Genomic DNA, 16958 nt, shown 5'->3' on the forward strand with positions numbered 1-16958 from the left:
GTAATACGCAAAGTTTAAACCCAAAATTAATTAAAAAAGATTGCGTTAATAACGTTTGGGTGCGATTTCCTAAGTTTGGCGTTAATAGCTTTACTATATTAAACGACAGGGTTTATATTAGCAGAAACCGCGGCAGATCAAAGCCTGGAAAAGATGATTGCTTTGCTATATTAAGGGTTATATATAGTGGTTAAACCCTTTTAGCAGGTAACCCTGGGACCGGCCTCATAACCGATTATGGCAATTCTTCCGAAACAAAACTACAATCTACGGACCAAACCACGAGCAGCCCCTATTATCGCTTTTTTTCGATTTTGTCTGGTTTTAGGACCTTTTTTCAACCTTTGCTGAGCAGTGGTGCTGGATGTACAAAACGTTAAATTGCCGACGTTTTAATTTGAATCGATTTTACCTTATGTTATGGCTTTTAGCCATTACGTTCGCCGCCAAGGCTAGGCGTGAAACGGTTAAGGATCTGGGAATTCTGCAAGTCCTTTTGGCACTTGCGGTGGGCCCCAATATCATATATGGCCGACATTCTCCCGCCTCCCATCGGTCGGTTTGAATTGGCTAGCGGATATATGGCTGATATAAGTGTAATTCGAGCAAAAGTTAGGATATCCTGCATTAGGTCCCAGATATAGAAGAGGGAAGATAGCCAGAGAACTACCCCAAAAACCATATGAATTATTTTGGACTTACAAATGGCGATGCGAGCAGTATTTTAAACAGTTTTAAGGAAGGGCAATTAACAGTTTTACCAAATTTATATATGGCCAATGGCTATGCGAATATCCGGATCTCGATATGAATATATTTCCCAAAACCACAATATTATACATTAACGTTCCATCTGCTTTGTCTAAAATCTTTCGGCAGTTCCAAATATGGTACAATAACCACCTTTTTTATAGATACCTGGGAAAGATAGCGCAGGTTACAGAAAAGCTGAAGATCGCTCCTTCTTTGCGGTTTCCAAACCCTGATCCAGCACCTACAAACCCAGCCAATTCAAAATTGTATTTGGCTAAAGACGGATTTACGTCAGTTATTCAATTATTCGCCCAAAATCAGCCACTTTTACATTTTACCCAAGCCCGTCCCGCCCTACAAATTCACCAAAGCGCCCGAGCTTTAAATAATCCTTTTTTAGCAAGGAAACATAGCCTTAGGGTGCATGGTCTTACAGAAAGACTCGGACTTTCAGAAACGTTACGCAGCAGATTTAAGAGAAAGTACGGAGGCATTGGAAATAATGTCCAACGAATAGACGGATTTGCCTCAGGATTTTGAAGAACTGAAATTGAAGCTCGAAAAATATAGGGATACCTATATTAAATATTTAGGCTACCTTTTATTTATTATAAAGAAATTAATTGGCGCATATAACCTAATGGGTCGAATTACCCGTCCCATACCGAAAATCACCCCAAAACTATTTATATTTTAGCTGGCAGCCCACCGGTAGGAACTTTTCCCAAACGCCTGGAAACGCATAATTGTTTACTATGGCCTATCGCTGTACGATTACCAGCGTACAAAATGTTTGCTGGTATTAACGTCGCCCGAACGGCAGAACGAATTTATTTCCGAAATTGGAAATCTTGGACATACGAATTAAAACCCTTTGGAGTACCCAATGGCATTTTTAATAGAAATTAAGGAAAATATTACAATCCGTCCGATTCAAATACGCATCGCAGTAAAAATAATTAACCCTCCTGGTCGGCAAAATTCGATTATGCAATTTAATATAGGCGAAGGAAAATTATCCGTCATCGTTCCCTTGGTCGCGGCATTACTTGCTGTTTTTAAAGAGAGGCTAATTCGGGTGGTTATTGCAAAACCCCAGTTTAAATTAGTCTCAGGGCTCATCCCTAAACGCGAGCTCCACCAATTGAGCCGCGTGGCTCAATTCGTGGCTTTGCTTGTACCTGTGGGTCCAACCAAAGATTACTCTGGTTCAGGTTTGAGGACAACTTGTTCATTTTGGGCTTAAGTGGAGGTGATTTCGCCAATTCGGCGACCGACACTCCGTTATAATTAATTAAATAAAAATCGCAAAAATAAACGATTTGTACGTTGGATATAGGAATTAACGAAATAATTAATAACGATTTATTTTATATTTTTAATTGTTATATTGGTCGAATTGGGATATGGGTGCCTTTGATTTTTAAATGGAGGTTGGATTTTTAATAAATTTTTGATTTTTTTGATTTTTTTTAATTATATTTTTATTTTTAAATAAAATTTAAAGATTTTTGCACGTGGGGGGTAGTATAAATATATATATTATATATATAAATTTTTATTAATATATTACGTAATATAAGGTGTTAAATATTCGAATAGGTAAAATATTTAATATTTTTAATATATTTTGCAATCGAAACGGGTTTATAATTTTACCAATTTTAACGATATTAACATTAAAATTTTAACGGTTATATAACCGGTATAAAAAAACGTCTACGTTAAAAAAGTTTTTAAATATTATTTAAATTGCGTATTTTATATCCAAATTTGATAAATTTATTAATTTTTAAATTTTATTTTATATTTATTTTAAATTAAATAAAAAAATAAACGTTGTTAAATTATTATATATATTAAATATAAAGGTTTATTATATCGAATTATATTTTTATAAAACCTTTTATTAATAAATATATTAATTATTAAATATTTATATAAATTATTAAATTTAACGTATATTTATATAAATAAAAAATTAACGAACGATAATTTGGAAAAAAAAATTATACGTGGATATTAATATAAATATACTAATTATTTTATAAAAATAAAAGGTTTATATATATTATTATTTATATATAAATTTTTAAATAGGGCGTTAAAAATAATAATATTATTATTTATTTTTATATTTATTTACTTATAACGATGATAAATATAGGGTTTCTACTATTAAATAGCCCCAATTTTAAATTTTATACCCATATTTTTTTAATATTTATACGATTTTTATTTAATTAAATATTTGTAAATAAAAAAATATACAATATTTTTACTGTATCGCTATTGCACGTACAATGCATGCACAGTGCGTATACTGTGCGATAACCTCCACTTGCGGCGATAATCGACAACATGTCCTCAAACTAGAACGGGCGCGATCTTTTTGGCCAATTTGATTGGCCGAAAAGCCATGTGGCTAAAAGGTACATGGAGCGCCCGGTCTACCCTGCAACGCAGGGGGGTTTAGTCTAAGCACTGAGACTAAGTTTAAATAAGTATTCGAGATGCTGGTTGCAAAATTGGGCGGTTTACAAAGCATTACGATCCGTCAACTTCCTTTCTCGCGAGACTTTCGTTTAAACGCTACCGACGCCGTTACAATTGCTTAAAACCTAAAACAATACGCTATTAAAAGTGAAATTTTATTAATTCAACCAAAATATTTCCTTTTTTTTAAACTAATGGGATAAAAATGTTTTATCAATTCGAAAACTGTTTTTGGAAAAGTGCTATTACAAATATAAAACTTTTTGAAATTCTGTTCGCGGGATATAATGGATAAAAATAACAAAAATTTTAATATTAAATTTAAACTGATTTATATTATAGGAAAATAAAGACCTATTGCATTTAGCCCTGGAAGATGGTTGTTTATCTACCAAATTCTTAATATTGTCCGGCAAATCTGCCCTTTTGTCGCCAAAACGATACCAAATTCGATTAATTATTTTAATTGGTATGGACCGGAATCTTTCCCTTTTATTCGCGTTTTGGAAAATAATGGTTAGCATTTATTTATATACGCAATCGTTTAAAAAATCTACGTTATGGGTTTGGTTAATTTACCCGTTGTTCGCCAAGACGAAATATCTAGGGCGGCGGTATATATTTATATAATTGAGCAGAATTTTTCTGCCGCGCAGATAACGCAGGTTAAAGCCGCTGGTTATTACGCATTGTAAAACGATACTAGTAAAAATATTTTTTTCCTATTTCGAGGTATATTTGCAGGTGGGATTTTCGGGTTTATATTGGGATAAAAGCGATGGCGCGTTAATTACGGTTTTAACCCTAATCGCAAACCCCCGATTGGATTGGCGGTCCCATATCGAGCAAAGGATTCGCCATTTCCCCGTTTTGAGTTTTTTTACCCCGAAATTATCCTTTTATTAATTTCATTTAATTATTATTATAATAGCCTAAGCGATAATAACCTGTTTACTATTTTTAAACATTTTTTGCAATTTAACCAGCCAAACGAAAAGTACGAAAAATGGGTTAAAAATATGGAACTTTCTCCTGCCTTTTGTCATTTTAAAAATATTAACGTTTAAAACAGAAACCAAATAATTTAACACGTTTTCCCGACTTTAAAATATTTTAAAACAACGGTCGATTTTTTTTAAACAAGGCGGTATTCCCGAAATATATAAAAAAATTTCCCAGCAAATTTAATATATTTGGATAGGATTTTAACGCAGTTAAAATATATCCAATTACTAGTTTTAATAAAACGAAAAGTTCGCGAAAGTTATTACCGCGTTTTATACAATATATAAATTTGGAAAAGTAACGATATATTAACGCGTTTATTTTTAAACATTTGTTTCGGGAAAAAAATAATATGGTATTATTATCCGAACGAAAAGCCGGCTATACAAACGACGTTAAAAAACTGCTAAAAATGGTAATAAGACAATCCCCTAAAATCCAGGTTATTTTGGACGTCGGTACGCAAATATTGGAGTTTAATAACCTCCAAATTGCCCAAAAATGGCTGGAAATAAACCAATCGGCGAATTCTAAAAACTGCAAAAAATAGGCTTACGTTTTTTTTAACGGCCACGATAATTTAAAGATTGTTTATTTTCGTAATACAAGCGATATTTTTTTAACATTTCCGTATATTTAGCAATTTAATTAGTATTTTATATTTTTCGACGAAGCTTATATTCGCGGTACCGATTTAAAACTGCCAATTTATTACCGTATTGCCGTTACGTTCGGTGCAGGTCTGACGAAAAATCGATTTGTCCAAAATAATATTTATTAAAATTGCTGCGTAACGTTTAAAAGAAATGGTAATTAACGTAATACTAGCATATATAAAAATGAAAAAATTTGGAAAAAACCAATCCGTTTTATTTTATATTCCTCCGGATATCCAATCGAAAATTATTTAGCAAAAAGGCGATCCCGAAATCTTAATACCGATCGGAATTAACGATATTTTTAACTGGTCCATATTTAAAACCTACGTTAATTTTAAACGCTGTATCGCCTTTTGGGAAACGTAAGGCAAACGGTTTATTTATTAAAAATACTTTTAAAAGGGCTATTTTGGCCTAATTCGGTAATGGGCGGAAATATTTTTTAAAAATAAGGTTCGGGATATTAATAGCCTATACCGGCCGGGCCACCGTCCTATAATTATATATTGCGAGAAGTATATAAAATACGACGATATCCAAAAAATCGCACGATATATGGCCAAATTTGGAAAATTTGACACAAATTCGACCGCGCTGCAAAAAAAATAAAAACGAAAGTTCTCCCCCGAAATGGAACGAAAACGTTAAATCGAAAAACTAAAATCGGCCATACCAATATAATATATTTTCGATTATAAAATCGTTTATTTCGTCCGTACCGGTACTATGCGAAATCTTTTAGCGTTTTTACCAATATTTTTAATATTAAAATAAACGACGGTAATTATTTACCTGGCCAATTTGGGAGAATTTCCGTCAAATTTGCTGGTAATAAAAGATTTCGTACGGACGATTAAAATTGTTAGTATAGGAAATAATAATAAGCTAAATTAATATTTAAAACTAGTCTAATGGGTTGTAATTAGTATAGGCGGGGGAGGCAGGGGAATAATATAGCAGATAGTAATTATTAGCCCGTTTAAAATATAAAACCTAGTCGAAACGATTAATTTATACAAAAATGTGGTATTTTATTTATATACGTTTCGTTCGTTATTGGGATTCGAACCGCTGGATAATTTTCTCCTTTACACGATTTCAACCGTTCCGCAATATTGGCGCGTACCATAATTGCTAATAATTTAATTAAACCTATTTTTTAAACAATTGTATTTTTCGTTTTTTAACGAATATAAGGCTATATACGAAATGCTCGGTTTCGATTGGAACGGTGGTGGTTAGGGAGGGTATATTGGAATTGACGGCTTTATTAAACCTATATTTAAATGTATATATAATCAAACTGGGTGTACTTTTAAATATAGCCCAATCGGATTTTTAAAAGTTTTTTTGAGCAAGGTGCGAAAAGATTGTAAAAGTATTGATAAAACACATATGGGGAAGCTTTTGAATGCGGTTTTACTAAGGGAGGAGGATATTTGATATGTTTGTATTTGAAAATGAAATGCCATTAAAAACTAGAACCTTGTTTTAAGCCATTAATTGCATCATTGGAGTATGTTAAGATATTACGGTTTGGTTTTATGCCAATCTACTTTGCTCCTCAAATTGTCTTCATGGCTCGCAGACAAGTTTAACTCGGGCCCCGGCTTGGTTGTAATCTTCGAAAGCGTTGCCAGTGCGATATTATAGCTAAATTTTTGTTAAAGATGGCAACATTCAAGGCATTCATAGAAGAGTTAGGAGTTCTCGTAAGCTTGGGCCTCCAGCATCGGCCTAATCCTGCTCCCCACACTGTCTTAAATCATCAACTGAAATCTGTAGGGCACATAAGAAAAAGGACTTCACCGACCTTGCGCTAATATGCAGCACTGAGAGGTTCCCAGCTTACAAAGTCATCGTGTGCAGCCAGTCAAAAGTTTCCTATGCGGCGTGTACAAATTTATTTAAAGTAAGCAGCCGGTTTGTTTAGGCGAAATGGTTGAGTTAATCCCAAATTTACATCGTCGTTACTTTTGCAGGAAGCGGAGTCAGGCGAGTACGAGATTCCTGAACAATCGCCAGGAATGGTGCGACGAATGGTGGATTTCTTCTATCCCGACACAGACAACAGGAGAATTATTCACTGTTGCTATAGCTATTAGCACCAAAGCAGGTGCTATTTAACTTTGTTTGAAGTAATTGGTCAGCAATCAATTGGAGGGGAGTTTATCGACATTTTTCCCGGATAAAAAACCATTGGTTAGTGTCTTGTATAGAATTGTCACTAGAATCCCGTAGAAGCTTAATATATATAGTTTATATATATATAAACTCAATTTGCCCAATTTTACGTGGCTATTAATTGGTATATTGCTACTGGGATATGAATCCGCGCGCCCAATCAACCCGACCAATCCAATCACCCACATTAATTTACCTGTCCTGTTTAGGTTTTTATTCCCAATAGGATTTCCACAACGTCCACCTTATTTGGTAGCGCAATAGATGGACAGGGCATTTGTAGAATGGTCTTTCAAACTCCAGTAGAAAGAATCCGCTGTATTCCCAATTAATAATGGCCAGGACTACCAGGGCAATTTGCCGCGCGTTAATGTCAAAGAGATGGGGTAGACCGCTGCGCAATAACATTATGTTCTGGTCGTTCGACATAATGCGCTATTGGCTGGTAAATCCCCGAGCACAGATGATATTTTAATCAAAGCAAAAAAATGCCAACTACACTATCTCTTCTGGCTTTTCTTTCAACCCAATCGCGTATGCAAGCCAATCGCGGAACGGACCCTCGACCCATTTGCACAGCTCGCGCAACACTGCCACAAGAGAATAGATTTGGATGATATCGTTTGTAGACCCGACATCAATAGGCCCGATGATCGTAATATTTTGTCCCCGGTCGCAAGCAAAGTAAAGACGCCAAACATGGCCGTGACAAAGCAGAAGTGGCAATGTGACGATGCGCTCCGTGGCCGGATCGATGACGAAAAGCTCACTGATGCGGCGATGCCATGCAGCCGTCCAAATCCCAAGTTGTGCGCTGCCTGTGGTCAGTGCTATCTCGGTCTTGGTTTCGATGCTTACCCCGATGGGTTTCAGTCCAAGCGGCTCGTAGTTGGACTGGTTGATGGTCTGAGACTGGGATTTTTGTATAGCTAATAAATTTGTAACAGCTTTACCCAGCTCCTCATCTTCGAACCGTGGTTTATGTAGGTCAAGCACCAGAGCAAAGTCAACCATTTTGCCCCCAGCTACCAAATCTTTCGCGGCTTTGCCTTTGTCGCTACCCATCTCTGGAAGCCACTGCTTTGCGATATGTGCGTTCATAATAGGCTCACACACAACGCGGCGGCTGTAAGATGTCGATTGGACGGCATGTTGGAGTAGTGGGAAATGGACCATGTTGTTCCATGCCAGTTCGCCGCGGCCTATGCTGGACGACTCTGCAGCAGCTTCTTTTATCGCAACTAAGGCCCTGAATTGCCTACGCGCAAGCGTCTTATCAAATGCCCTGTCTTCAAGCTCGACGTCGCACTCGGCCCAAGCATCAAGCTCCCGTCTGTTTTGCTCTGTTTCCGGCCGGAACCAAGCGTCCATCAATGGCATGTTGGGCATCTTGGCTTCAATCGCTTCGCGTGTCACAGCAGGAATAACTCCCAGCTTGTTTGCTGCACGCATGACGCGAGTACACAAGCCATGTACATCAGCAGGTAGTTGTGCCAACGGGTTGTCGCTTAAGTCTTCGAATAAGACGGGCTTCGCAAGGAACTTGAGATCGAGGGCTCGTTTGATTGGGCTCGTGGATCGACGACTCGTTGAACATTGCGATTAAGAGCGGGACATCGACAAAAAGCCTATACTGGACGTTTCGTCCGGTTGTGCTAGGCGGGGAAATGATCGAAAGGCCATTGCGGTCTTCGACGGAGGTCTCGAGGTAATTAAGTTCCCATCTTGCATATCCGAGGGTCTCTTTTTTTTGGAGGGCGACGACGACGTCGGGAATGGTGTCGGCGGCATTTCAGGGTTAAATTGCTCGGGTGCGAGCTTGGTTATCTTTGGGTCCTAAATTAGTATATTGCTTTAATCAATTAAATCGAACTACGATTAAACGTAACGATTGCTTCGATTTATGTTAACAATTATATCCATACTTAAATGGGTGATAATATGTCGCGATTAACGGAATTGCTTTGCAAAACAAAGGGTCCCTTTATGGCGGAAAAATCGCTTGCTGTAGCTTTGGATTTTGGAATGGGACCGTTATGGTTGTTTAGGTTACCGAGGTTGTTGGGTTTCGTTACGTATATATCGATTTTACGTGACCAATTAGGCTTTCGAATTTGGATAAATATGATATAGCTGTTGCAATATGTTAAAATTAAGTATTGGGTTTAGGATCGAGCCTCTGGACGGTTTGGGGCTTTTTGGTATTATATCCAAAGGTTAAATAATTAACGTTGGATGTAGAGGAATTATTTTAACAATGGTTTGTTCGCGCCGCGTTACTGTTGCGTTTTTTATTTAAATACGGTTATTATATGCGGTAAATATATGGCGGTATATGTATAAAGTTACAAAATCGACCCCTAAACCCGCCATTTAATAATTGCGTTTGAAAACACACAATGTTTAGAAAGTTGCTCCTCTGCGTCCGACACTTATCGAGATGAACATGTTTAATATGTGGTCTCCCTCGCCGTCTACGAACCCCCAGTTTTCGCTTGTTGGAAATATTTAATACCACTTTGTTTATCCCAACCGTCCTCGTTCCTTTTGTCCCCATAATCGTAACTCCCCCTCCCTAGTCTCAGTGCTCAGACTAGACCCCCCTGCGTTGCAGGGTGGACCGGGCGCTCCATGTACCTTTCAGCCACACGGCTTTTCGACCAATCAAATTGGCCGAAAAGATCGCGCCCGTTCTAAGTGATCTTTGGTTGGACCCACAGGTACAAAACAAAGCCACGAATTGAGCCACGCTCAATTAGTGGAGCTCCGATCCAGGGATGAGCCCTGAGACTACGTATGACAATGTTCTGTTGTGAGGCTGACGGCGCCATTTATCTTATTACAACGCACGTTGAAGGGTACAAATAAATAAACTTTCCGATAATCAGCGCAAAAAAGAAGGAAAACGAGGTGGACTATTCACCTTCAAACTCCAAAAAGCTATGTTCGCCTGACTGGGACAGCCCTCCAGCCATTGTAACTTTATTCGTTAACTAGATATGTTCCTAGAAGTTGATCAGGTCCAAAATATTTGCTAATGCGTACTCGCTTTCGTCACAGATGGAATATGAAGAGGCGGGGTTCGATGGATCTTATATTCTGTCACAACGATTTGTCCACGCAGAATATACTTGTGGATAAGAGCACATTCAAAAATCAACGCCATTTGGACTGGAAATACGCCGGGTTCTTCCCGGCCCAATTCGTGGGAGAATACTCCCCGACGTCCAGGCCCATCGAGAGCAATGCAGGGGGGGCGAAGACGACGATGTGAAACACTTGGTGGATATCTTCCAAAAGACTATGGAGCGAGGTGAAGGCAAACAGCTGGGCAGGGGTGAAGGCGGCACGGGGTGAAATCAATGCTTCAAGGCTCGACTTGGGGTCAGGCTGAGGGCGGCGATGACAACTGGCAGCAGGGTCGTGATGACGTCCCCACTGTTTGTGACCTCGCCCGTCGACAGCATGCGCAGACCCTGCCAGAATGCGAGCCCGTAACCCAGGTAGACGGTGGTGCACTCCGCCAAAAACCAACCCTGAAAAGGAACGAGATCTTGTCGCCCCCGCGGTGCGCCTCGCACAGAGACTCGTCAAAACCTGACCACCAGGCGCTCGCGCATTTCAAAGGCATGCACCGTGCGGATGCTGCCCAACAACTCCTTGGCATAGGTATTGGCCTGGACGTCCTTTTCGAGCACTTTGGTCTCGTAGCCGGCATCGACAAAGGACACGACGGCCATGAAGACGACGGATAGCGAGGCCACGCCACAGACGATCAGCGTCAGCTTCCAATTGGTCAGGAAGGCGATTAAAAAGACGCTGATGTAGGTCGACGCGCGCTTCAGCCCGAGTTTCTCCGAGGTTGCCGTTTTGGCTCAGCCGGCCGTTGGAATAGGCCTGCGTGGCGATGGGGGCCGCTGTCACCAATGTCAATGTAGGCCACCTGGCACAGGCCCGACTTGAGGTACTCTTGGCGGATGTTGCGCACCATGAGGTAGGCGCAGTGCGTCGGTAGAGTGTTTTAGATGTAGGCTACTGCGAACCGGCCAATGCCGAAGTAGACGTAGAAGAGGCTACGGGGTCATCCGGGAGGTTAGCGAAAAGAGTCAACCCAAAACATGGAGCAGGTTCCGCGAAAGGAACATTGCGGAACCGAAGAGTGGAAAAGAAAAGAAACTTACGCTAGTTGAGAGCCTACATCCTCAAACGGTTCCACTGCGGGCCCTTCACCGGTCTGAAAGTTGGTAAAAATGGTAACGAACTGGCCAAAGATGATGTTTTGCAACGCCCGAAGCGACAGCCGCCATAATGGTGATGGCCAAGAGCAAATACTCCACCGGCCCGGCATAAATTAAAACTCTCCTGTGAGACTTGCATACTGAGCCTTCCTATGGAGTTTGTCCTGTTTTTCTTTTTTTTTTTTTTGTTGTTAACTGTGCTGTTGAGTCCTGGTCAGTAACGGTAAACATTGACTACGACGTCGGCGCCACAGAGGCCGGCTTTTTTACTGATCATAATTCCATTAATTCGATTTTTTGAGACAACTGTAAAAGGATACAAAGATGCTACGATAGTACTTTGTGTAAGTGTTTTGGGTGTGCTAGCAAAGCCCTTGGGGTAAAAGGAGCAAAACATCAAGGTTGACGATCATGTAACATGTAGGTAATTTCTGAGGTGGCTTACACGAGATGGCGCTCGGTGAATTATCGTCCTGTTGGAAAGACAGTTTTGCTGGACTTAAGCTAGAAACATTTTGAAGGTTCGGAGAACAAGCAAATAACAAACAAAAACAGCCAAAGGCTATTAGATTTAAACATGACCAAGGATAGGTCGGAAACTAAAGGCTGGGCAAAACCTGTCTGCCAGTCCTGTCAGATGCTCCTATCAAGAAATCTGCTTAGAGGGAGCTGGGTAAGCAGAGCGCATTTCATAAAAAATCAGACGGAAAACCTCACGTCTTTTACCCCTTAATTCCTTTCAAACTTGAGGGTCCTTTTCGGGAGTCAATGGGTATATGTGGTTTCATTTGTAACAAGCTCCTTTTTAGCACCATCACTGCTGGTGCTCGTTACAAATCTGAATTCTCGTATCCTTATTAAGATCTGTCCCAATTCTGGCTCTAAGTGTCCTGCGAAGCGCAAAGCAATGCCTAAACTCTTGGCCTACAAGAAAACTACTTGGTTTGTAGTAGGACTGGCGACTAGGAGGCTTGGCATCCGGCTCTGCAAGGTCAAGAGCTAAACAAAACAGTCCGCACTAAACTCGAGCGACTGCAAATTGTAAGGTTCGCGGCAGAAGAGTTTTTTTAACAGTTAACTTCATATAATTATATTCGCTATATACAAAATAAAATTAAAATATATAATAATATTATTATTTTTAACGCCTTATTCAAAACTTTTTATATAAATCTTTTATTTTTAGAAAATAACCAATATAATATTTACTATGTTTTACATTTTATTAAATAAAATTATAAATATTATATATTTTTAGAATTAAATTTTACGTGAATGTTTATGCATACCGATTATTTGATAGTTTCAATTTTAGTCTTAATATTGTTAAAATTAGTAAAAATATAAACTCGTTTCGATTATATATTTTATTAAAAATATTTATTATTTTACTTATTCGAATATTTAACATTTAATATGACGTAATATTTATATAAATGTATATATATATATAGTATATTACCCCCCACGTACAAAATTCTTTTTATATAAATTTGGTGGAGCTCCGATTCAGGAATGAGCCTTGAGACTAGTAACGACCGGCTGTTATTAAATGGTAGAAATTCGGGTTTTTGGACCGGCCAGGGCTAACACAGGTCCAGACATCTTTGGGTGCAATTTTGCTGGAGATAACTCGCAAAACATATACACCCGACCCCCTGAATAAATATAAACATCAAGGCTCCCTTGCAACCTGTCGGTTAATGGATAAATTCGGACAGGGATAACAACCGGGACTAAAGACCAAGGGAAGTACAAATTGGGTTGCAAAAATAGCTTGTAATCATGGGGTAATTTAAATGCCCTAAAATTACAGCCTTGCTTGGACAACATGGGAGGGGTTAATGGAGTCCTTACTGGTACAATTTACGTGTAGTTACAAGGTGAGTTCGAGTCATCCACATGCAGATCATTTAGGGGGTAGGAAATACGATCGATCATGACACTGGGTGAGCCACATTGGGTGTTGGTTAGGAATCGTGGGTGCTAAACATATATAAATAGGAACACACCTAAGCTATTCTAGTATTTACTTATGTTAAAAGGTGAGCTTCCGTCACGTCAAGTTAGTTATTCTTCTAACTTGTCATCGCAATAACGCTTACCTGAAAATTCGCATTATATTTCCATTATAGTTTTCCTCACTTTACCCTTTCTTTCAACTTTATAATTTATAGGGTGATTTGAGCACTTCAACATGCATTTCTCCAACTTTGCCCAGCTTATGGCCCTTATAGCCGTTACTACCCCCGTATTAGCTGCTCCTACCATTCCCGGTACAGTCGTTCGCAACCGCTGCCTGAGCCGCCCTAAAATCAACGCCCGGGCACCCCCCCCTCGCCCACTCACGATTGATATTCCCATCCATGACGGCACTACTAGTGGTTGCAGCAGCCCTACCTCGGTCTTGGATGGGCCAGGAAGGAAATAAAATTTATCCAGGGGTAACCCCCACTATTCGAAATCCTGGCCTCAAAGGGCGAAAATTCTCACTACAACAACTCTTATAGTTCTTAGGGTTGTCCGTGGAAATGATAAAGGCTATGGGCTGAAAATATGGGAATTGGACTACAATCACCTGTGGTCTTCTGGGAATTATTGAAGCGTGGTATGGAGTTTTATAGTCGGCCGAGGGGCTTAAATGTGCAAGAGACATGGGAGTTTTATATAAGATTCAAAAGGCAGTTGAACGCTAGCAAATATATATATAAAGTATTCGCCAGAGATACGATGACGTGACGCACATGATTCTCCATGGGTTGTTACACAACTGCCCTCTTGAGTTGGATCCACCTGTCTTTGTTTCATTTTCTATGCCAGATCTAGAGCTGGTCTGTATGGCTCATCTAGTAGTAAGCTCTGGGTTATTCCTGATTTGCAAAAGAATAAGAAAAAAAAGAGACCTTGCAGTCCTTTCAAACGCCAAAAAAATGCACAAGCTTCCTTTCATCATTTTCCCTCCTTTCGACATTCCCATACTTTTTTTCCCCCGCCTTACACATACTAAACCCCCACAGTCAAATCATCTCGAAACCCTGACTTTTCCTCCTCAACCCCCTCACTCCACCACTTATTCCCTTCCTGCCACGATCACCGCCGCCCTGGTCTCGATCGTTGTCCACCACGCTGAGCTTGACCTTTCCCGCAGTCCAGCGCCGAATCTTCTTGCCAAAGAAGAAGAGCACCACGATCCCGAGGCTAACCACGATGAGCGTCTCGCCGTAGATGGCAAACGTCGCCATGGCGCCCTTTGTCTGCACCCAGCTGGTTGCCTGGCTGGCCATGAAGAAGGCGATGATGATGCGCATGCTGCTGACGTTGACGAGGACGGGTCCCGCCCACATGGGGTAGCTCTCAATGGCAAAGACGTTGGCCAGCGTCAGCGTCGTCAGGTACCCAAAGATGATGAGGAACGATCCCGTCAGCGTGATGGCCCAGTGGAGGTTCTGCTGCGCCGACGCGCCAAACAGGAACGCGCCCGCGATGCCGGCAACAAAGGGCAGCACAAAGTTGGGAAGGTTGTGCTCCGCCTCTCGCAGGTTCTCGGCAGGCGGGCCTTCGATGATGTTATCCTCGCTGTCGCTGGCCTCGCCGGACTTCTTCCCCATGTGCCTGGCCTGCCACCTCGTCGTGGCGAGGCTGAGCTTGTCGGCGACGGGGCCGGCAAAGACGTAGACGAAGAGGGCGGCGACGACAAAGGGGGCGAAGGAGAGGCCGGTGTGCTCGTACCGCCAGCCCTGGGCCAACAGGGCAAAGGCCGAGATCTGCTGCGTGGCCTGCGCCGCGATGATGAAGGCGCTGTTCATCAGCGTCGTCCATATCACCACGGGGAAGAGGGTCGTCCGCAGCGTGTTGAGCATGCTGATGCCGGCCTCGCGCCACTCGAAGCCGCAGTTGAAGACGCCGATCTCGGTCCAGATGGTGCGTGGCGCGTAGTTGAGGTGGTCGAGCTGCGGTCGGCCCTCGCCCTCTTCCATGGGATAGACTGATTCGCCGACTGTTGGGATGTTGTAGTGTCAGTGACCAGTAGGAAGTGAAAAAAAAAAAAAAAAACGTGTTACCGAATTTCGAGGTGAGCCCATAGGGACAGGGGCAGGGACCGGTGACTTACCAAGAGCCTTCGTGCACCGAGTAAACCGCGTCTCAGGCATGAAACCCAACAAAAGTACCCACGCAAACACTCCGAACCCGGATGTGATCCAGTAGATCCAGCGCCAGGAGTAGTTCGCAGCAATGTACGGCGTTGCGATACCGACCGAGATGATAAGAAGGCCCTGCGACGAGACAACGACAGACATCCACGTGTTGCGCTGATGCAAGAAGAACATATCCTGAACCACAAGCGGGATCAACGCCTCGACGGCGCCAGCGCCAAGCCCCTGCAATGCCCTGGCGGCCAGGTGCGAGTTGAGGCTAGTGCTCATGGCGGCCCAGATGCCACCGGCCCAGGCGCAAGTCGACGCAAGCAGGAGGATGGGCCGGCGTCCGACGGCGATGCTCAGGGGCACGAGGAAGTAGGACGCGATGCCGTTGGTCATGAGCGGGATCGTCACTAGTAGCGTGATGCGGCCAAGGTCCGGCGGCCTGACGCCCTTGGGGAGGACGGTCAGGGGGCTGCCGGGTGGGCCGCGGCTCCGGTCGGTGAAGTCGACCTGGTTGATGTAGTGTGGGTCCACGCCGGCGTACTCCAGGATGAATATGGGGATCAGCCCGCCGATGACGACTTCGGCTGTCAAGGCGAGGGCACCAACTTTTGTAGAAGATGTAGGGTTAGTAAAGAAGAATGATATGTAAAAGAGACGAGGTTGTCTTGATGTGCTTACAGAAGCAGACGATGCTGACGGCGAGATACTTCCTCCATAGCGGCAGATTAAGAGGGTCTGGTAGCAATGATTAGTTCATCTTGATCGTGAAGTCGTCTGTATCGAGTTTGTTCCTCAAAAATACATACCCTTGGGATCTGGCGAAGGCATCTGATGTGGTCAAGAAAAGTTTAGTTAGCTCCCGCATTTTCCGTAGTGTTTCCCGTCAAGGAAACGGCAAGAGTTGCACCCACAGGGATCAGTCGAATGGAACCATCGGCGCGGTAGAGGTGAGTCGTCCCCACCACGACCTCCCCGGTCGTCACATCCGCTCGCTTCCGCGTCTCCATGGGTCTCTTGGGAGTGTTTGGGCTCTGCGGCTCGTGACTGTACAGTTCCATAGTCGTCAAGAGTCGTCTCTGGCAGCGGTTCAAGAGTACGCGCAACTCAAAGCCAAGAAGAGAGAGTCTGGCAAACATGGCTTCTTTGGGGCACTTTTATATATCCCAAAGCTCCAAAGGGGAAGGTCCGCAAAGGCAGCTACCCGATGAACTCTATTGCCCTTTTGCTCTTGGACCCAAAAAAAGTATCGGCTCGTCGAGAGAGTGTGTGATAAACTCTGAAAAAAAAAAAAAAAAAAAAAAAAAAAAAAAAAATAAGAATACACACACACACACGCTCGCCACAGAGCCGACCCAGGGACTTGCGGTAACAATATCGACGTGTAAAGGATATCTTGCTGATGCTGCAGGACAGGACATATTTCATCCCAAAATACTCACTGCATTGCCACAGGCATAGATGGTAATCACCTATCAGAG

General features: G+C 41.8%; 6 protein-coding genes across 6 annotated transcripts; 3 read left to right on the plus strand and 3 right to left on the minus strand.

The window, feature by feature from the left end:
* Positions 1-415: 415 nt before the first annotated feature.
* On the plus strand, positions 416-1293 carry PgNI_12027 (uncharacterized protein; the record flags this gene model as incomplete). Its single annotated transcript, XM_031131984.1, has 2 exons — positions 416-555; positions 915-1293. 2 exons carry the CDS (start codon positions 416-418, stop codon positions 1291-1293), a joined length of 519 nt encoding a protein of 172 aa, XP_030977359.1.
* A 346-nt stretch (positions 1294-1639) lies between these two features.
* PgNI_12028 (uncharacterized protein) lies at positions 1640-3342 on the plus strand (the record flags this gene model as incomplete). The annotated part of the gene is made up of 2 exons (XM_031131985.1): positions 1640-1807; positions 3331-3342. 2 exons carry the CDS (start codon positions 1640-1642, stop codon positions 3340-3342), a joined length of 180 nt encoding a protein of 59 aa, XP_030977138.1.
* Positions 3343-7592: 4250 nt separating this feature from the next.
* Positions 7593-9292, minus strand: PgNI_12029 (uncharacterized protein; the record flags this gene model as incomplete). The annotated part of the gene is made up of 1 exon (XM_031131986.1): positions 7593-9292. The coding sequence occupies exon 1, from the start codon at positions 8547-8549 to the stop codon at positions 7593-7595; it is 957 nt and encodes a 318-aa protein (XP_030977139.1). The 5' UTR covers positions 8550-9292.
* A 1164-nt stretch (positions 9293-10456) lies between these two features.
* On the minus strand, positions 10457-10837 carry PgNI_12030 (uncharacterized protein; the record flags this gene model as incomplete). The annotated part of the gene is made up of 2 exons (XM_031131987.1): positions 10457-10633; positions 10700-10837. The coding sequence occupies 2 exons, from the start codon at positions 10835-10837 to the stop codon at positions 10457-10459; spliced, it is 315 nt and encodes a 104-aa protein (XP_030977172.1).
* On the plus strand, positions 10460-10852 carry PgNI_12031 (uncharacterized protein; the record flags this gene model as incomplete). Its single annotated transcript, XM_031131988.1, has 1 exon — positions 10460-10852. One exon carries the CDS (start codon positions 10460-10462, stop codon positions 10850-10852), a length of 393 nt encoding a protein of 130 aa, XP_030977171.1.
* A 3500-nt stretch (positions 10853-14352) lies between these two features.
* Positions 14353-16616, minus strand: PgNI_12032 (uncharacterized protein; the record flags this gene model as incomplete). The annotated part of the gene is made up of 5 exons (XM_031131989.1): positions 14353-15332; positions 15447-16085; positions 16159-16215; positions 16287-16308; positions 16392-16616. The coding sequence occupies 5 exons, from the start codon at positions 16614-16616 to the stop codon at positions 14353-14355; spliced, it is 1923 nt and encodes a 640-aa protein (XP_030977174.1).
* Positions 16617-16958: the final 342 nt, after the last annotated feature.

This window comes from Pyricularia grisea, assembly GCF_004355905.1.
Source record: "Pyricularia grisea strain NI907 chromosome Unknown Pyricularia_grisea_NI907_Scaffold_8, whole genome shotgun sequence".
Lineage (NCBI taxonomy): Eukaryota > Fungi > Ascomycota > Sordariomycetes > Magnaporthales > Pyriculariaceae > Pyricularia > Pyricularia grisea.